We start from the raw sequence: 22237 nt of genomic DNA, 5'->3' as shown, positions 1-22237 counted from the left end.
TTGAGTTTCGAAATGCTGTTCTGAATTCACAACCACACGTTTCCCACATTCCTCTGTAGGTTGGACGTGATAAATATGAACCCGCAGCTGTTTCAGAGCATGGCGACAAAAAGAAGGCCAAGAAAGAGAGGGATATGGATGAGCTGAAGAAGGAAGTTTCCATGGTAAAGTACTAGGAGGAAGGCTGCTCTTTGTTCGTCTTAAAAATTAATTGTGTCTTACCTCCTTTGAGTGTTATGGTACCCCTCCCCCCAGTCATCCTTCAGTCAGAGACTTGCTTCATTTTCAAAGTAAAGAGATTACAGCAGTTGTACAGATTTTACTGAATTGCAGACGTTGCTATGGAAAAATTTCATTATAAAAGCTGTGAGAGGGTTGGACAAGTTACTCAACACTCCGGCATAACCAAAGGTCCACAGAGGAACTGTGGATGATATTATCGTGGGCCTTTGCTTTTGTGTTTCTGCATCATACTGAACACGGAGAACTTCCAACCTCTGCAGGCCGCAGAGGCGTCCACAGATGCGACCTGTCTATAATCTGCCTTGTCATCAGAGAAGGTAGATGAGGTCTCGTAGGTCTCTAAGACTGTTGGGTTTCTCTGACGACAGGTGGCAGACAGTCGGGCTGCCATCACACAGCTTGGGCCATTCTCCAGTGAAGACTATTCAGTAGGCAGCTGTATGGTTGCCAAGCCATTGGGCAGCAATGGTGGAAGTGTACTAACTTGTGCACTGAAGAAAAACTTGTCTTCTGAGCCTAATGATAGTGAGGAGTGATGATATTGATGCGTTTTAAAATCTTTTTGTTTGTTTGTTTTAATGGTACAGTGATTAATGCTTTTCCTTCTATTTTCTCTTAGGATGACCATAAACTTAGCCTTGATGAGCTTCATCGCAAATACGGAACGGACTTGAGCCGAGTATGTTCTAATTGGTTGTATAGAATCCTGCTTTTGCCTATCCCGTTTTCCCCAGTATCACAGGCCTAACCTTAGGGACTCAAGGAGAACAAGGACAGCCACCATCTGAGTGTCTGCTACATGACGTGCACAAAGCTTGGGCCCCTTTTTTGTTGTTGTTACAACATTGCTTCTGTTTTACGTTTTGGTTTTTTGGCTGCGAGGCATGTAGGATCTTAGCTCTCTGACCAGAGCTCAAACCCATACCCCCTGCATTGGAAGACCAAGTCTTAACCACTGGACCACCAGGGAAGTCCCAGGACCGGGGCTCTTATATGCTGTTTACTATTTTGTTTCCCCTGAAACTTTTTGGAAGTGCATGTTACTTTCCGCATCTTATAGCAGGTGACAGCCACTAGGTGGGAGTCCCAGGATTTGAACCTGAAAAGCTCCAAAGCCATGCTCATCCCCTGACCTTGTGATACACATCTTCTCTTTACTCTTCTACATTTGTGAAATTGAGTTATTTCAACTAGTTGAATCTTGAACGATTCAGATTGTTGCACTTTTATCAGCTAGCTCATTGCTGTTTGTCAGAGCCTTTGGTTTATTCTATCATTTATTTGAAACTTGTTTTTTGAACAGCTCAAAGAAACCTTTAAATAAAGTATGTATTGTGTATCCTTGTTATCGAGGGGATTTTGATATTAACTTTGCCACAGACAATATAAAAGTAAACAGTCAGGCGCAGGGGTGGAGTTTGTTATTTTCTAGACAATCACTAGAAAGTCTGAGGAATGACTAGAGCGCCAGCTAATATGTAGCTATTGTTTCAATAAATTATCAAGAAGTTCTGAGAAGTCTGGGGGCCTTAAGCTCTGAGAGGAGGCCTGACTCTAAGACGCAGCAGGCAGTTCCTCTCTGCGCACATCACACGGGTCATCTCACTGGAGTTTTCATTAGATTCCTATGAAGTATGTTCTTTGGGACCCTAAGTTACTTAGGGTCTGTTTTCTTACTTGTAAAATGGGTTGTGGTGAGAATTAAGCAATTAATTGGAAGCACTGGATTGACTCAGTGCTCGACAAGTAGAGACAGCTCAGATGGCTGGTGGTGGTGGTGGTTATTCTGTCCAGGGACCACATCACGAACTTGAGGCAGGGGAGGGTCCTAAATAAGTCCTTGTTTTCCTTGAACCATTTCATGTTCTTTATCCCTTTCCCTATACTCCCTAGTTAACTCGAATATTAAAAATAACATGAAAACAAAATATATGTACACACTTCAGGCAAAAATGTGTTTTATGTCTTTTTTATGAGTTGGTATCCTATGATGAAAGTAATCACATTTTCCCCTCATGGCCGGGAGCCTCATGTCTCTTGTCTGCTGTCATTGCATCTTGGTTTTAAGGCCCATTAGAAAGCAGCAGGGCCTCAGTACAGTGGATGCTTCTTCCAGTGAATACTTTTCAACTGACAGGTGTCCGGGGGGTTAGCTCAAATACGCACATGTGTGAACCCTTCCCTGCCAGACAAGTTCTTTTTTTTCGGTACGCGGGCCCCTCGCTGTTGTGGCCTCTCCCGTTGCGGAGCATAGGCTCCAGACGCGCAGGCTCAGCGGCCATGGCTCACGGGCCCAGCCGCTCCGCGGCATGTGGGATCTTCCCGGACCGGGGCACGAACCCGCGTCCCCTGCATCGGCAGGCGGACTCTCAACCGCTGCGCCACCAGGGAAGCCCCAGACAAGTATTTTAATTGCCATCCAAAGAATAAAGTTCTATACTGAACCTTGGCAAGTTAACCCAATAACAGGTTGGATTCTGACAGATATTTTTTTTTCCTCCTTTGATATTAATAGAGTGATTCCCCCCCCCCGCCCCGCCGTCCCTGACAGATTCAATACATAGGAAACTCTTAAGCTCTTAATTTGCAAAACTGAATCGATTAGTTAAGATTGATATCTTTTTGGTAAAAATGCAGTTTGGCATGAATCCCTTATCTAAAACTCGGAAGAGACCGGACCAGATTCCAGTCTGTCCGTGGATCAATTTTAAAAGAATTTTAGTTTGGGTGTTGTAGGTTCCTCAGGAAACTTGGGCTGTTGTCTGCCTGAACTGTTGCAGACGTGGGCGGGGGTTAGGCGGGGAATCATCAGAATTTTCCAGCTTCTACATTGCCCTGGGACATTTAGTTTTCTCCTCAACTCTTTTATTGCAGCTTCCCAGCTGTCAGGTGGCTATATTAGCTTGTAAGTCCTGAAGCAGTTTGTCTTATTTATGTTCCTCTATTTCTCAGGGCTTAACAACTGCCCGAGCTGCTGAGATCCTGGCCCGAGACGGTCCCAACGCCCTCACTCCTCCTCCCACAACCCCCGAGTGGATCAAGTTCTGTCGGCAGCTGTTTGGGGGGTTCTCAATGTTGCTGTGGATTGGAGCAATTCTTTGTTTCTTGGCCTATGGCATCCAAGCTGCTACAGAAGAGGAACCTCAAAATGATAATGTGAGTGCCGTCGTTTCTAATTTGGATTATTAGGTATGCATAAAGTATCCTCTGTCTTTGCCACCTACTTATTTTCAGTTACCACTGGTTACTTGATGGTTTTAAACACTGGGGAAAAGTAGCATCAGCAATGATTGCCTTCAAGGCCCATCCGTTCTTCCTTCTTCGTTTCAAGTTCTCTCTCCCATCTCCTGCCCTGTGTGTAGATGTTCTTCCAAGCTGGGCCTCTGCCCTACATGTTGTTTCTGTGAACAAGCAGCTCTGCTCGGGCCCTGGCTCAGGTCTTGCTGCCACTGAGCGGAAGAGCACAGCTTTTAATATTGGAACATTACACACGTCCAGAAATGTTTGGTAGCCGTTCTTCAGAAGTCACAAGTTGTTTTGAAAATATCTTTCTTTAATAAAGCAGGAGAAAGTGATTCATGGAGAATATTTCCCAAAGTCTGTCAAGCTAGTGACCAAGCGTCAGTGTGACTCCATTTCTGACACTCTTGTACACCGTCTCGCGGAAGATAAACATGAAGACATGAGTTCTGTATTTCTGAAGCCTTGATCTCTGTTAAAAGTCTGGTTTTTACTCAGTCGAAAATTAACTGAATGTTCCCAATTCTTTACCAAGAGCCATGCATCCTAACTTGTTTGTTCTGTCCCAGCTGTATCTTGGTGTGGTGCTGTCTGCCGTCGTCATCATAACTGGGTGTTTCTCCTACTATCAAGAAGCTAAAAGCTCAAAGATCATGGAGTCCTTCAAAAACATGGTTCCTCAGGTACCTGCCGCTTTGTCCTTCCCCATCAGGTGACTTGACAGCCCCAAGAATGTGAGCTGGTGTGAAGTTAAGGTTTTCCAAATATTCAGTGGCTCCATCAGAGAGAGGGGGATGCCTTCTCCCCACACCCAAAACCAGATCTGTTTTTCTTATACCCCAAAAAGTGCGTGTCTTCCCTCTGAATGTACACAGCACGATGGCAACGTGCGGACTGCCTCATAGATAACTCGAGCAAGCTTCTGTAACTTGTATAAGTAAATAGACTGATATCTTTGCTGTACATTCAGATAATTAGGATTACAGATCATTTTGTAATTCTGACACTACCTTCTTGCTGGTATTGGGTTTTATCTGATGGAATGGTGTAAACTGTATTCTCCTTCCAAAAGCAAGCCCTCGTGATTCGAAATGGTGAAAAAATGAGCATAAATGCAGAAGAAGTTGTCGTTGGGGATCTGGTGGAAGTGAAAGGAGGGGATCGAATCCCTGCTGATCTCAGAATCATCTCTGCGAACGGCTGCAAGGTAGGTTTAAACAGAGTCTCCACAGTTCCGGACAGAGTGAGTTGAGTGGGCCAGCAGCCCGGGATGAGGCTCGTGTTGCTCACATGACGCGTCTTACTTTTCTCACGGGCAGGTGGATAACTCCTCACTCACTGGAGAATCAGAACCGCAGACCAGGTCTCCGGATTTCACCAATGAAAACCCCCTGGAGACACGGAACATTGCCTTTTTTTCAACCAACTGCGTTGAAGGTAGACCGTTTTCAAGCACTCTTCAGCACGGCGTGGCATTTATTTTGGGCATTAACAACCACCACCAAAATAAACCCACGGCCACGATTTCTCTTTTTGTCTTATTGGCCCCATTTCTGACCACTTCAGTTAGGCACAGAGCAGAAGCAGTTGACTTGCTGGCAGGAAGACCCAGGAGGCCTCGGGGCTGTTTTTTCCCTCTTCCCTCCACCTCTGCGTGCCTCTTCTGTTGGCAGTGCTAAGCTAGCATGGGGTTCGGAGCCGCTGTCCTGCTAATGGAGAGAAATCCCTTTGCCACAGTCCCTATAGTTTAGAACAGATGGCGTGTACCACCAAGGAGCCGGCCCTTAAAAACATGTGTGTTTCTGTCTCTTTTTTTTAAACCCTGCCAGGTAATTGTGCAGATTCTGCGGCTTCATTGGTAAAATTTAGTACAATTCCCCCTCCTCCTCCTTTTAAGGTACTGCACGTGGCATTGTCGTGTACACGGGGGATCGCACCGTGATGGGCAGAATCGCCACGCTCGCTTCTGGGCTGGAAGGGGGCCAGACTCCCATTGCCGCGGAAATTGAACATTTTATCCACATCATCACGGGTGTGGCCGTGTTCCTGGGCGTGTCGTTCTTCATCCTTTCTCTGATCCTTGAGTACACCTGGCTTGAGGCCGTCATCTTCCTCATCGGCATCATTGTAGCCAACGTGCCAGAAGGTTTGCTGGCCACCGTCACGGTAAGAGGCTTGGGGAAGGCGATGCTTGCTCGCTCTGACGGCCTGCCTGAGTGTGAGAGTCATCCGCTACCCTTTCCTCAGGGACTGCGGGGGCTGCCGACTTAGGTTTTTTTTGCGTGTGTTTGTATGTGGGTTTTCTTCAGAGCCACCTGGTAGGGTTAGACAGTGAAAAGACCTCAGCATGTTTTTATACGGAAGATAGTAACCCAGAAGCATACTTTTTTTTCCCTTGAATTTTATCACATGATCCAGAACAGTGTAGCACAGAAAGGAGAAGAACTTGGGGGTAAGTAGGGAAAACAGACTGGTACATCCTGGATATTTTCACTTTTCTTAATAGTCTGCTTTTTGGAGAGGGGTGGGGGAAGCCCCACGTACACGTTACCATTATTATTTCCTCCAACTTCAGAGGAAGCTTGGAGAGATTTAGTTTTAGGCAAATTTCTCCCATGTTAGGGGGTCGCCAGAGTTAGTATGGAACGGCCGCCTGGTCAAGTTAGAAGTAATCTGGCCCCAACGCTTTAGGTGTGCCTGACCCTGACCGCCAAGCGCATGGCCAGGAAGAACTGCTTAGTGAAGAACCTGGAGGCTGTGGAGACCTTGGGGTCCACGTCCACCATCTGCTCAGACAAAACCGGAACCCTGACCCAGAACCGGATGACAGTGGCCCACATGTGGTTCGACAATCAGATCCACGAGGCCGACACGACGGAGAATCAGAGTGGTAAGACCAGGGCCCGGCCCACACCTGAGCCTACCTGCTTGCTTGCTTTTTATCATTTGGTAAAGAGTCAGGGTTTTAGATGGTTTAGGTTTTTTGTCCTTTGGGGTTTTGTTTGCATGTCAGTACAAACATGGTTGGAAAATGCCTAAAACCTGACTAGTTTTGTTCATTGGGAAATGAGACGTGTCACCTCACATCTCTGTGGGCCCTTAGTACAAAGCCAGTGCATCATTTTCCTCTTTTTGCTTCCACCAGGTGTCTCATTCGACAAGACCTCGGCCACCTGGCTCGCTCTGTCCAGAATTGCAGGGCTTTGTAACAGGGCCGTGTTCCAGGCTAACCAGGAGAACCTGCCTATCCTGAAGGTCGGCTCAGCAGTTCTGTTAAAGTTGCCTTTGAGGTGTGCAGATGCCACCCAAGAACCACCACCTGAGGGTTCTGTTTGAAGAGCACGTGACCTTTGGGGGCTGTAGAGTAATTGGGACACTTGGAATGGTCCATGGGCTGCTTTGCTATGTGTAACTTGAGTTGTGTTGCCTGTAGACCCCAAACACTTTCAGTACCCTGTGGTCAATATAGGTCAGTAAAAGTGGAATATACAGTAAAAACTGACCAAAGAGGAGTTGGGGGAGGTGGGAGGCAATCTTTACTGGTGAAAAACCTAATTAGTAAAATCCAGCTTTACTCCTCTTTTGAGTTTATGTGATGATCACCTAACCTAGCAGACAGTGAGGGCTACTTTTGTGACTTAAGAATTGCATTTGCATATTAGGATACAGCAGATTCCAGTCAATCCCTTAAGCCATTTATTTTCTTAAAATAGCTCAGTTATTTCTCTTATCTTATTTGTTCTTAGCTGGCTACTAATGTTGCAGAAATAAGCTAAGCGTACCCGGTGGAATTTGCATGAAATTTGAAATGACTGAGAGATTTTTCTGTGTGGCCCAGTAAAGACTTCGTCCCAGAAAGGTCACGAGCTGCACAAGGTCCTTGCGGACAAGAGGAGCTGCATGGGGCCCTCTGGGCGGCTCCCTCTCCCCAAAGCTGCCTGTGGTGGTTCTGGGTCGAAACTGGGTTGTCGAAGAGAATGTGGCTCCGACGGAACCGAGATGGCTTCTGTTGTGAAGATAGGATTCCTTTATTCTTTAAAGGAGATTCTCTTGGCATTGAATTGATGTTGTTTTGAGGAGGATGTTGTTGATCTTGGGATAAAACTTGAGATGCCAGCTTCATCGTTTTTCTTACTTCAAAGTGGAAATTTTCTAGTCTTTGAGCACAGGGACTCATAAATATCCAGTCTTGCTCATTTAAAAGCTCCAGAAAGGTAGCATGAGATGTTATTTCTAAGTTATTTCAGGGGGATAATGCCATTAGTGGCATTATCAAAAAAAAAAAAAAAAGGCATGCACCCCTCTTCTGCTGTGGTAACTGGCCTTTAGTAAAGTGACCCCACTTACTTCATGCTTCTCACCAAACTGCACCAGATTTCTCGTTAAACAGGGCTACTGTATTTGTAAGTGAGCATAAACTTGCTATCTGCACGTGCGGCCTGGCATGCCAGAGTTCTAAAATGTTTATCTGTGTAGAAGTTTGCTGTAGCCGAAAATGTTTTTAGCATGTCAAAATATAAGTGTTACAGTGTATCACACAAAATATATGTGTTACCGAACATGTACGCGTTAACTAAAATGGTGGCTGATTACATTACTGTTGGAGCTAATAATAGCTTTCAGTTCGTATCGTTCAGGCCCAGACAATCCTGCACAATTGAATTAGTTTAGAATGTGAAGTCCTGTTTTGCCCTTGACACAGACAGCTTGCCCGCCGTCCTGAGAACCCAAGGCGTTTTCTTTTTTAAATTGCAGGGCAGTGAAGAGTACCGTAAATATTTACATTCTCACTCTGTATTTTCAGATTCATAACTAGAAATAGGTGGCTGGGAATGGTTGGCTTTGAGACTTCTCAGCAGGCCCAGGGAAGGTAAAAAAAAGGCCGGAGTAGGCTGGAAGAGTGTGTTGTGCTTCTCCCAAGCGTAGGTGACACCTTCTTGCGCCGGTTTGCGGGGGGCCTCTGGGTGGGGTGGGAGGCCAGGAGGCTGGCAAGGAGGAGGTTGGAGTTTAGGGGCTATGGCGCCGTGGTCACTCGCCACAACTGTGCTCCTCCTTGCCAGCTCCCCTCTCCTCCTGACGGGTGGGAAGACATTCTGAGTCTTCTCTGGCTTTCAGGGATGCCTGGGTAGAGCGCTTTCAGGGTGACTAACAGAGGCGTCTCTGTTCACAGCGGGCTGTTGCAGGCGATGCGTCCGAGTCCGCGCTCCTGAAGTGCATTGAGCTGTGCTGCGGTTCTGTGAAGGAGATGAGAGAGAGATACACCAAGATCGTTGAGATACCCTTCAACTCCACCAACAAGTACCAGGTCTGAGGGTCTGGGGAGCTTGTGGGGGGCCCGAGGGGACAGACGAGAAGGACATACGCTGGAAAAAGATCCATCATCCCTTTTGGAATTTTCCACGCTGAACTGCTTTCTAGAAACGAATGAGTCACAGCCTTTATGAATGCTTTAACTTTACATCTCACCCTGACTCCTCCGTATAGAAAATCCTAATCTATTTGAGTATTAGTAGGATAAATGAAGCCTCTTCTAATACGTCGTCCGGGCCCTTTTGAATTCTCACTTGTCGCTTGGAGTGGGTGTGGGCGTTTGGAGAGGGGCTGGGTGGGGCTGCAGGTGCACACACGTGTGCCAGTCCCTTTTCTGAATTTTCTTCGGAAAAATCGTGTACATGAACACGTGTCAGGGATGTATGAGCACCTCGCCACGTTTGTTTCTTCTGTAGCATTCAAAGTGTGTTACAAGGTGCGAGACACTTCAAAGTTCAGAAATAGGGCATCTTGGATATTTTTGAAAACAACTACTAGGGACTTACCTGGTGGTCCAGTGGTTAGGACTCCACCCTTTCACTAACAGGGGCCTGGGTTCCATCCCTGGTCGGGGAACTAAGATCCCACAAGCTGCGCGACGCGGCCAAAAAAAGAAAAAAATTCCCTCCCTGGGCTGTCCGGCCCAGCCGTCCATCGTTTGCATCTCCACCATCCTTCACAGTTGTCCATCCACAAGAACCCCAACACAGCTGAGCCCCGGCACCTGCTGGTGATGAAAGGTGCCCCGGAAAGGATCCTGGACCGCTGCAGCTCCATCCTCATCCACGGCAAGGAGCAGCCCCTGGACGAGGAGCTGAAGGACGCCTTTCAGAACGCCTACCTGGAGCTGGGTGGTCTTGGAGAGCGCGTCCTGGGTATGCAGATAGCCTGGCAACAGGGCCGCAAACAAGTCTGGGAGACGATTGCAAGTTACTGGGTTAACTTCTGTTTCTCGTTAACTTCCCTTTACTTGCCCCCTATTGTTTTGAAAACAATAAGCGCTGGAGACACTGGGCAGCAAAATGCTGCTGGTTTGCTTCTGACTCGGACTTTGACCTTTGGTCTCGTGCTGGTCAGTTCTGTTTGCTCAAAAAAAGAGGGGAAAAGAGTTTTATGATCTGGCTTTTGTTGCTGTGCCCGTGATCTGTAAACTTAACGAAATGAAAAGGAATTCCCTAGGGCATCTAGAATAAAGCCACTTCCTGACTGCCACGGAATGGCTGTGAATTTACACGGGCACTTGTGCCGCCAGCGCATAAATTAGATGAACGGTAAACTCGGGGCCCAGGATGCCACCTGTCCTTCCTGCTCTGTCAGCCACCTCGGATTAGAAGTACATTCACCCACTGTGTCATTGAGAAAGTGGCATTTATAATCTTGTAGGTTGACAGATAAAAATTCATATTGATATAATTCTTCTGTTCTTAGTTTGGGTAACTTAGCACTGGTCCCTTACTCATGTTCTTACCTGCTCTCGTCTAACTTGAGGTGTCTTAAGTCTCTATCCAACTGAAGGGTCGCTCTTAAGTGGTTTTTGTTTCTGCACCTCCCACCCCAGAGTAGAAGCATCCTCTCTTATATGAACGCCACTTGATACCACTTTAAAGTACACTGTAACCTTCACACAACATCGAAAGAAATATCCTGAATATCATGATTCTTGTGTGAACAGTAATACTAGATATAAACCCTTTGGGCAGAATGTGTCTGATCTGCATTTATCCTCAAAGAAGCTGGCACGATGGCCCACGTGGGTGCTCAGCGGTATACTTTGGTTAGATGAACAGTGAGCAGAGATGTGGCCTTGATTTTTCCCAGAGACCGAAGTGGAGACAAATAATGACATGACGTGCCACGTCTCAGTAAATGAGTGGGCAGGTCTAGGAGCCAGAAACCCTGGTGCCAGAGTCAGTCTGCTCTACATTGAACAAAGCCTCTTCCTCTGAGGCTTAGTGATGGAGTCTGTCTTTTGCACAGTTTTTCTTCTAGGCATTCTGTGTCATTCATAAAAGATCGATAAAACTCACTTGGTTATAAAAGTAGGCTTTAAAAAACCTTCCAAACTAAGTGAATAATAAGCCGCTGTCCTGCTGCTGCCTCTGCCACTAGAAGTCCTCACAGGCTCCCTGCCCTCCTGCAGGTTTCTGCCACCTTTCCCTGCCAGATGAACAGTTTCCCGAAGGCTTCCAGTTTGACACCGATGATGTGAATTTCCCTGTTGATAATCTCTGCTTCGTGGGGCTCATCTCCATGATCGACCCACCACGGGCTGCCGTCCCTGATGCCGTGGGCAAATGTCGAAGTGCTGGAATTAAGGTAATGCCCCGCCCCCCTTTTTGGCATCACCTCTCAGCAGCTCGGGGCACCCTACTTAGTGATGTTGCCTTGTGGGGTCCATGTGGCAGCTGGTGTTTCTCACCTGGAGTATCAATTTCTCATCTCCAAAGCTTTTTAGTTACCACCAGAGAAGACCAAGTGGTATTAAAATGTTGGTGTAAACTGCAGAAGAGGGATTAAAAAAAAAAAAATTTAGCTTTTTAAGGGAAATGTAATGTAGCAAATTAAAAAGAGCAGAAGACTTGGTAAGTTTTTTTTTTTAATAAAATAAATTTATTTTAAAAGTAGTATGGTTTAACATATTCAACAAAGTTACATAGGCACTTTTTTTTTCTTTAACATCTTTATTGGAGTATAATTGCTTAACAGTGTTGTGTTAGTTTTTGCTGTATAACAAAGTGAATCAGCTATACATATACATATATCCCCATATCCCCTCCCTCTTGCATCTCCCTCCCACCCTCCCTATCCCACCCCTCTAGGTGGTCACAAAGCACCGAGCTGATCTCCCTGTGCTATGCGGCCGCTTCCCACTAGCTGTCTGTTTTACGTTTGGTAGTGTATATATGTCCATGCCACTCTCTCACTTCGTCTCAGCCTACCCTTCCCCCTCCCCGTGTCCTCAAGTCCATTCTCTATGTCTGTGTCTTTATTCCTGTCCTGCCCCTAGGTTCTGAAGAACCTTTTTTTTAGCTTCCATATATATGTGTTAGCATACGGTATTTGTTTTTCTCTTTCTGACTTACTTCATTCTGTATGACAGTCTCTAGGTCCATCCACCTCACTATAAATAACTGAATTTCGTTTCTTTTCATGGCTGAGTAATATTCCATTGTGTGTATGTGCCACATCTTCTTTATCCATTCATCTGTCGATGGACACTTAGGTTGCTTCCATGTCCCGGCTATTGTAAATAGAGCTGCAGTGAACACTGTGGTACATGACTCTTTTTGAATTATGGTTTTCTCAGGGTATATGCCCAGTAATGGGATTGCTGGGTCGTATGGTAGTTCTGTTTGTAGTTTTTTAAGGAACCTCCACACTGTTCTCCATAGTGGCTGTATCAATTTACATTCCCACCAGCAGTGCAAGAGGGTTCCGCTTTTCTCCACACCCTCTCCAGCATTTATTGTTTGTAGACTTTTTTTTTTTTTTTTTTTTGCGATACGCGGGCCTCTCACTGTTGTGGCCTCTCCCGTTGCGGAGCACAGGCTCCGGACGCGCAGGCTCAGCGGCCATGGCTCACGGGCCCAGCCGCTCCGCGGCATGTGGGATCTTCCCAGACCGGGGCACGAACCCACGTCCCCTGCATCGGCAGGCGGACTCTCAACCACTGCGCCACCAGGGAAGCCCCTGTTTGTAGACTTTTTGATGATGGCCATTCTGACCGGTGTGAGGTGATACCTCATTGTAGTTTTGATTTGCATGTCTCTAATGATTAGTGATGTTGCTCATCCTTTCATGTGTTTGTTGGCAGTCTGTATGTCTTCTTTGGAGAAATGTCTATTTAGGTCTTCTGCCCATTTTTGGATTGGGTTGTTTGTTTTTTTGATACCGAGCTGCATGAGCTGCCTGTATATTTTGGAGATTAATCCTCTGTCAGTTGCTTCGTTTGCAAATATTTTCTCCCATTCTGAGAGTTGTCTTTTCGTCTTGCTTACGATTTCCTTTGCTGTGCAAAAGCTTTTTAAGTTTTATTAGGTCCCATTTGTTTATTTTTGTTTTTATTTCCATTTCTTTAAGAGGTGGGTCAAAAAGGATCTTGCTGTGATTTATGTCATAGAGTGTTATTTTGAAATATTTGCCTTGTTCTAAATTAATACACTTCATGCAGTGAATGGCATGTGTTGTGTGTTTTCAGTTAACTGGTTTTGGAAGGAATGTTTGGTGTACTCTGTATTGGTCTTAAGTTGCAGAGTATTGTTCAGGTGCGCTGATACAGCGTGGTTCAGTGTAGTTCGTGTGGTCTGTCTTGTTGCTGGCTGTTTGATTCTCCGCCTTCTCATTCTCATGAGTACTACTGCCCTGAAAACTTTGTAAAAATTATCCTTCTACCACCTCGACTGTATTCTAAATATAAACTGCGGTCAGAAAGAGCAGTGACTGATTTGAATTCTTGTTACTTACTGCTTTCCCTCCAGATTGGGCCAGTTTCAGAATGCTGACCCTTTACTCACCAGCATCAGATGTTTATCGTTTTTTTTGTTGTTGTTGGTTTCAGTAAATTTGAGTATTTTTCTGTGATGGTGTAAAAGGACAAAGATACTGTTTACTCTGTGTGATTGTGCGCCAAGATGAAAGCTGGGTATTGCTTTGTGTCTTCTGTGAACTCACGTCTATATTTCGGGCTAGTTCGTGTTTATCGGTTTTATATTTGCATTTCTTTCCCTTTGATATTACAAGCCGAATCATCCTTGACATTTATTCTTGCGTACTCGTAAGACTTCTCAAGGTCATTTGCTAGGCAGCTGCATTCAATAAATCGTCCTCTTCCTTGTCACAGGTCATCATGGTCACCGGAGACCATCCAATCACAGCCAAAGCCATTGCCAAAGGTGTGGGCATAATCTCGGAAGGAAACGAGACTGTAGAAGACATCGCTGCCCGCCTCAACATTCCAGTGAGCCAGGTGAACCCCAGGTAAGTCAGGAAGGTCAGACCCCTGTTGCCTTGAACGTGCAGGTGCTGGAAGTTGGGCATCTTCAGCTTGGTTCTACACAGTTTTCTTCTAGGCTTGCTCTGGGTTAGGGACGCCCCTCCAGTGCCAGAAAACAGCCTTGTTCCTAGGGAGGGTTTTCAATAAGAGCGGTCACCATAAGCAACACTTAGATGGTGCCTGCCGTTCTAAGCACTTGCTGCGGTACCTGTGAAGGTGGGTGATACTCCCACCTTGAGGAGCAGGGAGGCTGAGGCCGAGTCACGCAGTACACTCGGCAGTCTAGCTTCTGAGTTCACACTGTTAACCACTGCGCATATGGCCCTGCACCCAGCACCTTGTCATTTTCAGGTCCACACTAACAAAATAAAATGGGCAAGGCACCATTGTCCAGGTAGCTCAGGCCAGAAAGGGAGATTTTGGTAATAAAGTAGAATAGATAACTTGAGACAACTTTGTTTTTAATGTTTTGTTCAGGTTTAGGGCCGCCCCCCACTCACCCCCAGCCAAACCCTACTTTGGGTTTGGTTTTCCGTCAGCTCTGTCACCGCCTAAAACTTAGTTATGTTATTTCAATGCGTCTTATAAAGATGGGGAAAGGAAGATGAGAGGCAGGCCTGCCCAGTGATTATTGTGAGTCTTGAATGAGATAATATATATGAAAATGCTTTGTAACCTGTAAAACACTGCACAGATAATACACAATGGGGACAGTTCCCTCTGGCTTCGTGGTGTTTACGAAGTGTTCTGCGTAGTGTGGCAACATTCCTTCTTGGGGATGAGCACCGTGCTGGTGACGTGACAGGTGACTTGTCTTTCGGTCCTAATGGTAGGGATGCCAAGGCCTGCGTGGTACATGGGAGTGATCTGAAGGACATGACTTCCGAGCAGCTGGATGACATTCTGAAGTACCACACGGAGATCGTGTTTGCCAGGACCTCTCCGCAGCAGAAGCTCATCATTGTGGAAGGCTGCCAGAGACAGGTCAGCGCACAGCCGGGGCCGGGCTCTTTCAGGCGCCACTGACCTCGGTGAAGGCAGTTCCAGTAAAAACAAAAAACAAAGCAACAGTGGTGGAAACATGAGCCAGTTTCTCTCGGTCTCGGTATACACGTGCCAGTGAGACACTCCAGGCATAGAGAGAAGGGTGGTGACTGGCTCACGGCTCAGCCGAGACAGGGACTCCACTGCACAGGTCTTCGCTGTGGCCCACGGCCGGAGCTTCGGCACTCGCCTGGAGTAGCAGAGCAGGGTCCTAACGTGTACACTGGAGATGTGACTGTCCAGGAGACTCGCATCCCAGACCTGGGAAAGACCTGGGGGTGGGGGTGGGGGGGCTTTCCAAAGCACCACTCACCCAAGTCATGACTTGGAGTAGCCCTTGTGAACAAGGTAAGGGACACATCTGCTGTCACTCCTGGACTCTGGCTGTGTGCATTCCTGGCTGAGACGGTTCCGCGTCTCTGTAGAGTCTCAGTGGGAAAGGAGCTGTGTCTGTCTTGAGAGGCGACTGGAGGCTGCACCTCCCTTATACCCATCGCTAGACTACACGATTCCTAACCCGCATCCCTCCTTTTTCCGGCAGGGCGCCATTGTGGCTGTAACTGGCGACGGTGTCAATGACTCTCCGGCTTTGAAGAAGGCTGACATCGGGGTTGCCATGGGGATTGCTGGCTCAGATGTGTCCAAGCAAGCTGCCGACATGATTCTCCTGGATGACAACTTTGCCTCAATTGTGACTGGAGTAGAGGAAGGTGAGAGTGCTGCGTGTAAAGCGACCACCAAAACCTCACCCAGATGCTGCCGAGCCGTGTCCGTGTCTGTGCGCTTAAGGGGTGTGTGCAGGGTCTGGTCCCTCCCATTAAGCTCTACGGTAAAAACAGTCTTTTGCTTTCGTAGGTCGTCTGATTTTTGATAACTTGAAGAAATCCATTGCCTACACCCTCACCAGTAACATTCCAGAGATCACCCCCTTCCTGATATTTATTATTGCCAACATTCCACTACCCCTGGGGACTGTCACCATCCTCTGCATCGACTTGGGAACAGACATGGTGAGTGACTGTCGCGGCTTCCACACATCATAGTGTTAAGGTGTGGCATTAGCATTCACCGCTGTGCCCTCTGGGTCCCCGTGGCCACTGTAAGGAAAAGAAATTCTCGGTAGTGACATTTCCAACGTGTGGCAGCCTCAGCATCAAAGACTGAGTGTTATCATTCCTCAAGACGGCTGACAACATCTATTTATCAGATAGAAATCTTCCCTTTTGTATAATTTTGCCCCCCCGTTTTTTTTTTTTAAAGTGGGACTCGTAATATCTCATGTTATGAAAAACTTTTTTTTTTTTTTTTTTGCGGTACGCGGGCCTCTCACTGTTGTGGCCTCTCCTGTTGTGGAGCACAGGCTCCGGACGCGCAGGCTCAGCGGCCATGGCTCACGGGCCCAGCCGCTCCGCGGCACGTGGGATCTTCCCGGACCGGGGCACGAACCCGTGTCTACCCCGCATCGGCAGGCGGACTCTCAACCACTGCGCCACCAGGGAAGCCCATGAAAAACATTTTTTAAAGGGAGGGCAAGAATTTTAAAACAAAAGGTTCACAACATCAGCTTGCTGGTTTCTGATCGTTTTAAATCCCTTCTCGCCCCTCCTCCCCAGGTTCCTGCCATCTCCCTGGCTTACGAGCAGGCTGAGAGCGACATCATGAAGAGACAGCCCAGAAACCCCCAAACGGACAAACTCGTGAACGAGCGGTTGATCAGCATGGCCTACGGACAGATTGGTGAGCCGGTGGATTTAAAGTATCGTAGGGGTGGTGTCTGCCTTCTGAGACTGCAAGTGTTGGGTGACTTTCAAATCTAGGATGAGCCATGACCTAGGGTGAGACTGGGGATTTTTTTTTAGATTCCTTTCCAAGTGAGAATAAATCTTTTGCTGTCTGCCAAGAACCCATAGTTCTCTAGACTGGGCACCTGCGACTGAGCTCATCTGCCCTAGGACTGAGGATGCCCCTGCTCACAGAGCCTTTCCAGTGCCAGGCACAGTTCCTGGGAGCTGCACTATTAACTCAAAGGCGGCTTTTCCTGGGGAAGCCTAGTATCTGTCACTCATTTGACTCTGCAAACGCTAACTCACTGTCCAGAGTTTGCAGGTTTGGCTAATAGGTCACTGCCAAGTGGCTACTCCGCACACCCACTCTCCCCACCCCCAGTGCTTGATTTCTGTTCCACCAGTGGCGCATGACCAGCTAACAGGTGGTCTAGGCGGTGGGCAGTGAAAATACCCTTTGATCCTAAATCCTCTGCCTTTAGGAAAACTTGGTGAAGCCACCATTAGCAACTTGTTCTTCTGGAGTCATGGGTTACATCACTGCGAACACTCGGGTAAAATGGGACAGATTAGTACATTATGGAAACGTGGAAAAGATTGATTTGACAGTTGCTGACAGCAAAGTAATTGGCTGATGGCCAGAAAGACCTAATTTTGAGCCGAAGGAAGACTGTGTCCAGAGCGTGGGATGAAATCCCACCCCAGGAAGTTGAGGGCATAGTGATTGATTGGATTGGGTCCTGGGGAGAACGACCCTGAAAGTGGGGGAGGAGGAAGATTAGGTCAGAAAGTGCCGCTTTCATGATCTCCACAGCGGCTGGGAAAAAGGCGGTGTGCAAACGTGTTGAGACATAGGAGGGAAAGTCATAATGTTTCAGAAATTAAAATGTAGGGAAATGGATTTTTACCCCCAAGGGTCGTGCCCTTATAGAAGCAGATGATCGAGTAATAGAGACGGGTGTTGAAGAGCAAGGCCCGGGTACCATCTTTTAAGCTCTAAAAAGTGACTCATAGTGGAGCAGGTGTGAGCAAAGAGTGTGTCCCGGGTCGTCCGTCCCACCGGTCATAGCCTGTGAGTAACCAAGACCTTCCTCCAGGCCCTGGCATTCAAGTTGTCTTTCCAACCTCTCAGGTATGATCCAGGCCCTGGGGGGCTTCTTCACTTACTTTGTGATTATGGCTGAGAACGGCTTCCTCCCGACTCACCTGCTGGGCGTCCGAGTAGACTGGGATGACCGCTGGATCAACGACGTGGAAGATAGCTACGGGCAGCAGTGGGTGAGTGAGGGCTGCCCGCCTGACCAGTGCTGGACGGAGCTCCTCCAGCCCCACGGGGTGGGGCCACATGGCCTCCGGACACGCATGCTCATCTGTCTGCCTTATGCATTTCAGACCTACGAACAGAGGAAGATCGTGGAGTTCACCTGCCACACCGCCTTCTTTGTCAGCATCGTGGTGGTGCAGTGGGCCGACTTGGTCATCTGCAAGACGAGGAGGAATTCTGTCTTCCAGCAGGGGATGAAGTGAGTAGGGCACGGTTAGGGGGTTCTGGCTCAAAGAAGGGGTCTGGTGACATCTAAACCCTTTGCCAAAAGCCCAGCACCTGACACCCAGGGCAGAGTTTCTGGAAACTTATTGTGGAGCAAATTGGGGAAGCAAAATGTTTTCTAGGTTTTTTCATCTGACCTCAGTCAGGTTCCTAAGTACAACTAATAATACATAAAGACGTCGACCTGCCGTTTGACACGTATCACTAGAAGATAGATACACTTCTGTTTGTGTTTTTTAACTTTTCCCCACGCCTTGTTTTTTTAGGAACAAGATCTTAATATTTGGCCTCTTCGAAGAGACGGCCCTTGCTGCTTTCCTTTCCTACTGCCCTGGAATGGGTGTTGCGCTGAGGATGTATCCCCTCAAGTAAGTCCATCCTCTTCTAGCTCCAGAAGGTGGGAAATAGTAAGTGTGGCTTTTCCTCTCATGACACACGTTAGTAACTGTTATTTTGGGGACTCTTGGGTGATGTGTACAAGAGTTCCTCTGGATTGGAAAATGAGGAAAGGCTGACTCAGTAATGCAGACCAGCAAATCCCCAGACTGTGCTTAGGATTTGCTGTCACTAGGGCCAGCCGGGCTCTGGCCCTTGGGCTTGCTCACCAGCCAACTGCACTGAGCGCTCAGGTCCCCCATGGCCACAGCCCCGTCGTCTTGAGGCCAGCGGGGGATATGCTGGAGTTTGGGGACACAGGTTCCAGTCTTGATTGGCCCACCCAGTCACTGCGTCGCCTGGCAAATCCCTCACCTCTGTGGGCCTCTGACTCTTCTGCTCTCGAAGGACAATGGTGGAGCAGATCCGAGGTCCTTTTACTTTACAGTCGAGCACGGGTAGTGTTAGGAGATCATGGGTGGAGGATCGGAGGAGACTGACCACTAGTCTTTGGCCAGAACCAGACTGGCCTTAAACATGGTGAATGACTGCACTTTTGATACACCTGACTTTTCACATACAGGATTTGCCACAAACTCCAGTAGTGTTTTGAAGCATTGAGTGCGTTTGTGGTGTCTGCCAGCTGGTTAAGGTTAGGCAGCTACAACCTATTAAAATATGCTAAACCGCAGAAAATGGGACCCTACGAGTCAAGCTTTTGATCTAAACATCAGTCTTCCCATGCTCGCTCAGACCCATAGGGACTCTCGACTGGCCTGTTGCCCTTCACCTCCTCTCACTGATCTCATCCCAAAAGTAACCAAACCCTGTTGGCTTCCCTGACTGCCTATCTGTGGTGCAAGGGGAGCCTGGCATCCAGGGTCTTGTTACTGTGCCAGCCTGTCTTCCTAGCCTTATACCCATCCAGGCTTATGTTAGGTGAATTCAGTACTTCTCTTCTGCCTACATATTTGGGAAGGCTGTTCCCTTCTCACCCCATCAATCCCAATCGTTCTTCAAGGTTGGTTTTCTCAGGGCTTGTCCCCATGTGATCTCACCCTCCTGGGCATGTGCAGCAGCAGCCCTCCTTTGCCATTATTGTCACTTCTGCTCGCATAGATTGTTATTTTCAGAGCATGGACCACGACATCTGTTTTGACTTTGTGTCTCCAGCCCCCTGTACAGAGCTGGCACAAAACAGGGGCAAGTCTTATCCAAGGTGAATCCTGTCATCTTAGGCCATTGTTTGTTAAGAGGAGGCCAGGAGGATCAGAGCTCTCTAAAAGGCCCAAGTGGAAAATCTCAGCCTACAACAGGCTGGTGGTGCCTCAGGGCATCTTTTGCTATGACTAGAGAACTTGTTCCCAATAGGTTCTACCCAGTGTGGAAGGTGGCTTAGTTACAAGGGTCCCCAAGTCAAACGAGGTCCTCTTCTAGCATGTGGAGGACACACGGGACAGGAAGAGGAGGAGGAGATGCCAGAGCTCTGCCTTGGGACAGTCTCCCTCCAGTGGTTGCTGCGGGAAGCTGGTAGGCAAGAAAGCGTCAGCCTCCTTTGGAGGCCGCCTGGGGAGCCTGTTTCCAGGCTGGGGGCTGTGGCAGCAGCCCCTGGGCCCCCAAAGGCCTCGGATCTCTGCTAGTGTTCAGCTTCTCGTTCCCCAGGTCTGGGACTCAGCGCACTCCTGACTGCCCCACTGTCAGAGACCACATTCGGGGGATGGTTCAGCTGGTTGTGACCCACACCGGCAGTTCTTTATCCTCAGGTGCCAGGACATCAGACAGATAAACTTGAGCGAGCTTCTTAAATACTTTAGAAACGGAAGAAAGAAAATGTCCAGTTGCTCTGGAATCGCCAACAACAAAAAAATCTAAGCTGACCTACAAACCAGTTCTCATGGAAAACCCAACTGAAGGTGGCAGTCCGCTTTCTTCTGCCGCTCCAGGCCCTGAGCGCGCAGCAGCGGGCTGTTTTCATCATGTGTTCTGTGTCCGTGCTCGGCCGGCTACCCATGACTGTACTTGGCTCCTCCTTTCAGGCTGATTAGTTCATGATCACTATGCTGACGTGCGGTTTCTTTTTCCTTTGAGTTGCGGGTACACGTATAAATTGTCACTTGCTTCTACTTCCAGACCTACCTGGTGGTTCTGTGCCTTCCCCTACTCTCTTCTCATCTTCGTGTATGACGAAGTCCGAAAGCTCATCATCAGGCGACGCCCTGGCGGTAAGAACAGGCATTTGTAGTTGGGGGTGCGGGCTGCGGAGGGGTGCCTGTGGGGCCGCTGGCTTTTGCTCTGTTTCCTTTGAAGTGTTTGGGCTCCTCCACAGTCAGTCTGCTTGGCTAAGTCCATTGGAAGCCAACTGTAAAGTGACTTGAGTCACAGCCCATCTTCAGAATGGAGATCTCAGTTGAGGTTTCAGAACTGACCAAATACAAACCGAATAGGATGCAGTGGAAACGTGGTCAGAAATCGAAACCGTCTTTCCAATTAACACATTACTCTTAAAAGCAGTTAAATAAATACAGTTGAGGGCCCAGATTGAATTTGGGTCAAACACCCCACCCCGCCACTGGCTTTGTTCCCCTGAGGTCCATTCTTTCTGTCTTTCCCTCTGCCCCCTCCCGAGGAGGAAGACTCACTGTCGCTTATCTCTCTCTCTTTCTGTGGCCCCCCCAGGCTGGGTAGAGAAGGAGACCTACTACTAGACCCCCTCCTGCACGCCGGGGAGCATCACGCCACACACTCTGCACCCACCACCCACCCCCTCTTTGTGTACTTCAGTCTCGGAATTCGGAATTCTACCCTGGTAGGAAAGCACGGAAGCATGTGGGGGAAGAAGCGAGATGTCCCGGAATGAAGCATGTAGCTATATGGGGGGGAGGGGGGAGGGCTGCCCGAGAAACATCCGTCTGTGGGAACAACATCGGGGAAGGTTTTTATGTGCCTTGTTGTTTTTGTAAAAAGGAAAACTCGGAAAGACTGAAAGAATACATTTTATATCTGGATTTTTACAAATAAAGATGGCTATTATAATGGAATTGGTCTCATGCCCTCATCACTTCCATGGTCCAGATTGTCTTATGTGATCGGTCTGGAGCCGTGGTTCCCAGCACACGAGTCCCTGGCCAGGGGCTTCATCGGCATCATTGGAACTTGTTAGCACAGCGAAGCCGGGGCCACTGAACCGGAAGGTAACCAGCCATCTGTTTAATAAGTCTCCAGGTGATTCTGATTTCACATTCAAGTTTAAGGACCACAGATTAAGGGGAAGCTTTCTGCCCGTGCTTTCGTGGTCTGAGTAGGTGAGCTTACCTCCCCATTTTCCCGTGGGCCACTGCGGGTGGTATGGCTGGAACTCCCCCTGCTGCCTTCACATCTGCTTCTTGACGGACACACCCTTCACGAGAAGGATTTTCAGACCCTCAGGGGAGGGCCTCCTCTTCCCGTCCCGGTCACAGCCCCACCTGTGGTCTCTTAGATCGTCACCGCCACCACGACAGCCTCAAGTGTCTCTAGACGAAGATCTGTCTGAGAAGCAGAAACCTGCCTATTATGCACAGTCTGTTAGGACATCACAAAGAGCTTCCCTTCCACGTAACTCGTTCCTAATTTAGCATCGAATGGCTCCATTTCAGAGCGCTTATTTTCCAGAAGCTACTTAAGAAAAAAAGGTGAAAGATCTGTTTACTTCAAGGTCAA

At 48.0% G+C, this 22237-nt stretch overlaps 1 protein-coding gene across 1 annotated transcript in view; it reads left to right on the top strand.

Annotated features, from left to right (window-relative positions):
- The window catches only part of ATP1A1 (ATPase Na+/K+ transporting subunit alpha 1), a 33353-nt gene extending 11777 nt beyond the window's left edge, over positions 1–21576 (top strand). Inside the window, exons 2-23 of the mRNA XM_082680310.1 lie at positions 60–164; positions 863–922; positions 3196–3399; positions 4053–4166; positions 4556–4690; positions 4803–4920; positions 5381–5649; positions 6175–6373; positions 6629–6738; positions 8654–8788; positions 9476–9668; positions 10934–11109; positions 13634–13770; positions 14620–14770; positions 15372–15540; positions 15686–15840; positions 16444–16567; positions 17747–17892; positions 18007–18137; positions 18430–18531; positions 20669–20760; positions 21215–21576. Coding sequence (XP_082536436.1) covers positions 60–164; positions 863–922; positions 3196–3399; positions 4053–4166; positions 4556–4690; positions 4803–4920; positions 5381–5649; positions 6175–6373; positions 6629–6738; positions 8654–8788; positions 9476–9668; positions 10934–11109; positions 13634–13770; positions 14620–14770; positions 15372–15540; positions 15686–15840; positions 16444–16567; positions 17747–17892; positions 18007–18137; positions 18430–18531; positions 20669–20760; positions 21215–21243 — 3054 coding nt within the window. The 3' untranslated portion in view covers positions 21244–21576. The remainder of the gene's footprint in view (positions 1–59; positions 165–862; positions 923–3195; positions 3400–4052; positions 4167–4555; positions 4691–4802; positions 4921–5380; positions 5650–6174; positions 6374–6628; positions 6739–8653; positions 8789–9475; positions 9669–10933; positions 11110–13633; positions 13771–14619; positions 14771–15371; positions 15541–15685; positions 15841–16443; positions 16568–17746; positions 17893–18006; positions 18138–18429; positions 18532–20668; positions 20761–21214) is intronic.
- Positions 21577–22237: the final 661 nt, after the last annotated feature.

The sequence above is a fragment of the Grampus griseus genome, assembly GCF_964374135.1.
Source record: "Grampus griseus genome assembly, chromosome: 1".
Taxonomy (NCBI): Eukaryota; Metazoa; Chordata; class Mammalia; order Artiodactyla; family Delphinidae; genus Grampus; species Grampus griseus.
This window is presented reverse-complemented; position numbering and strand designations above follow the sequence as displayed.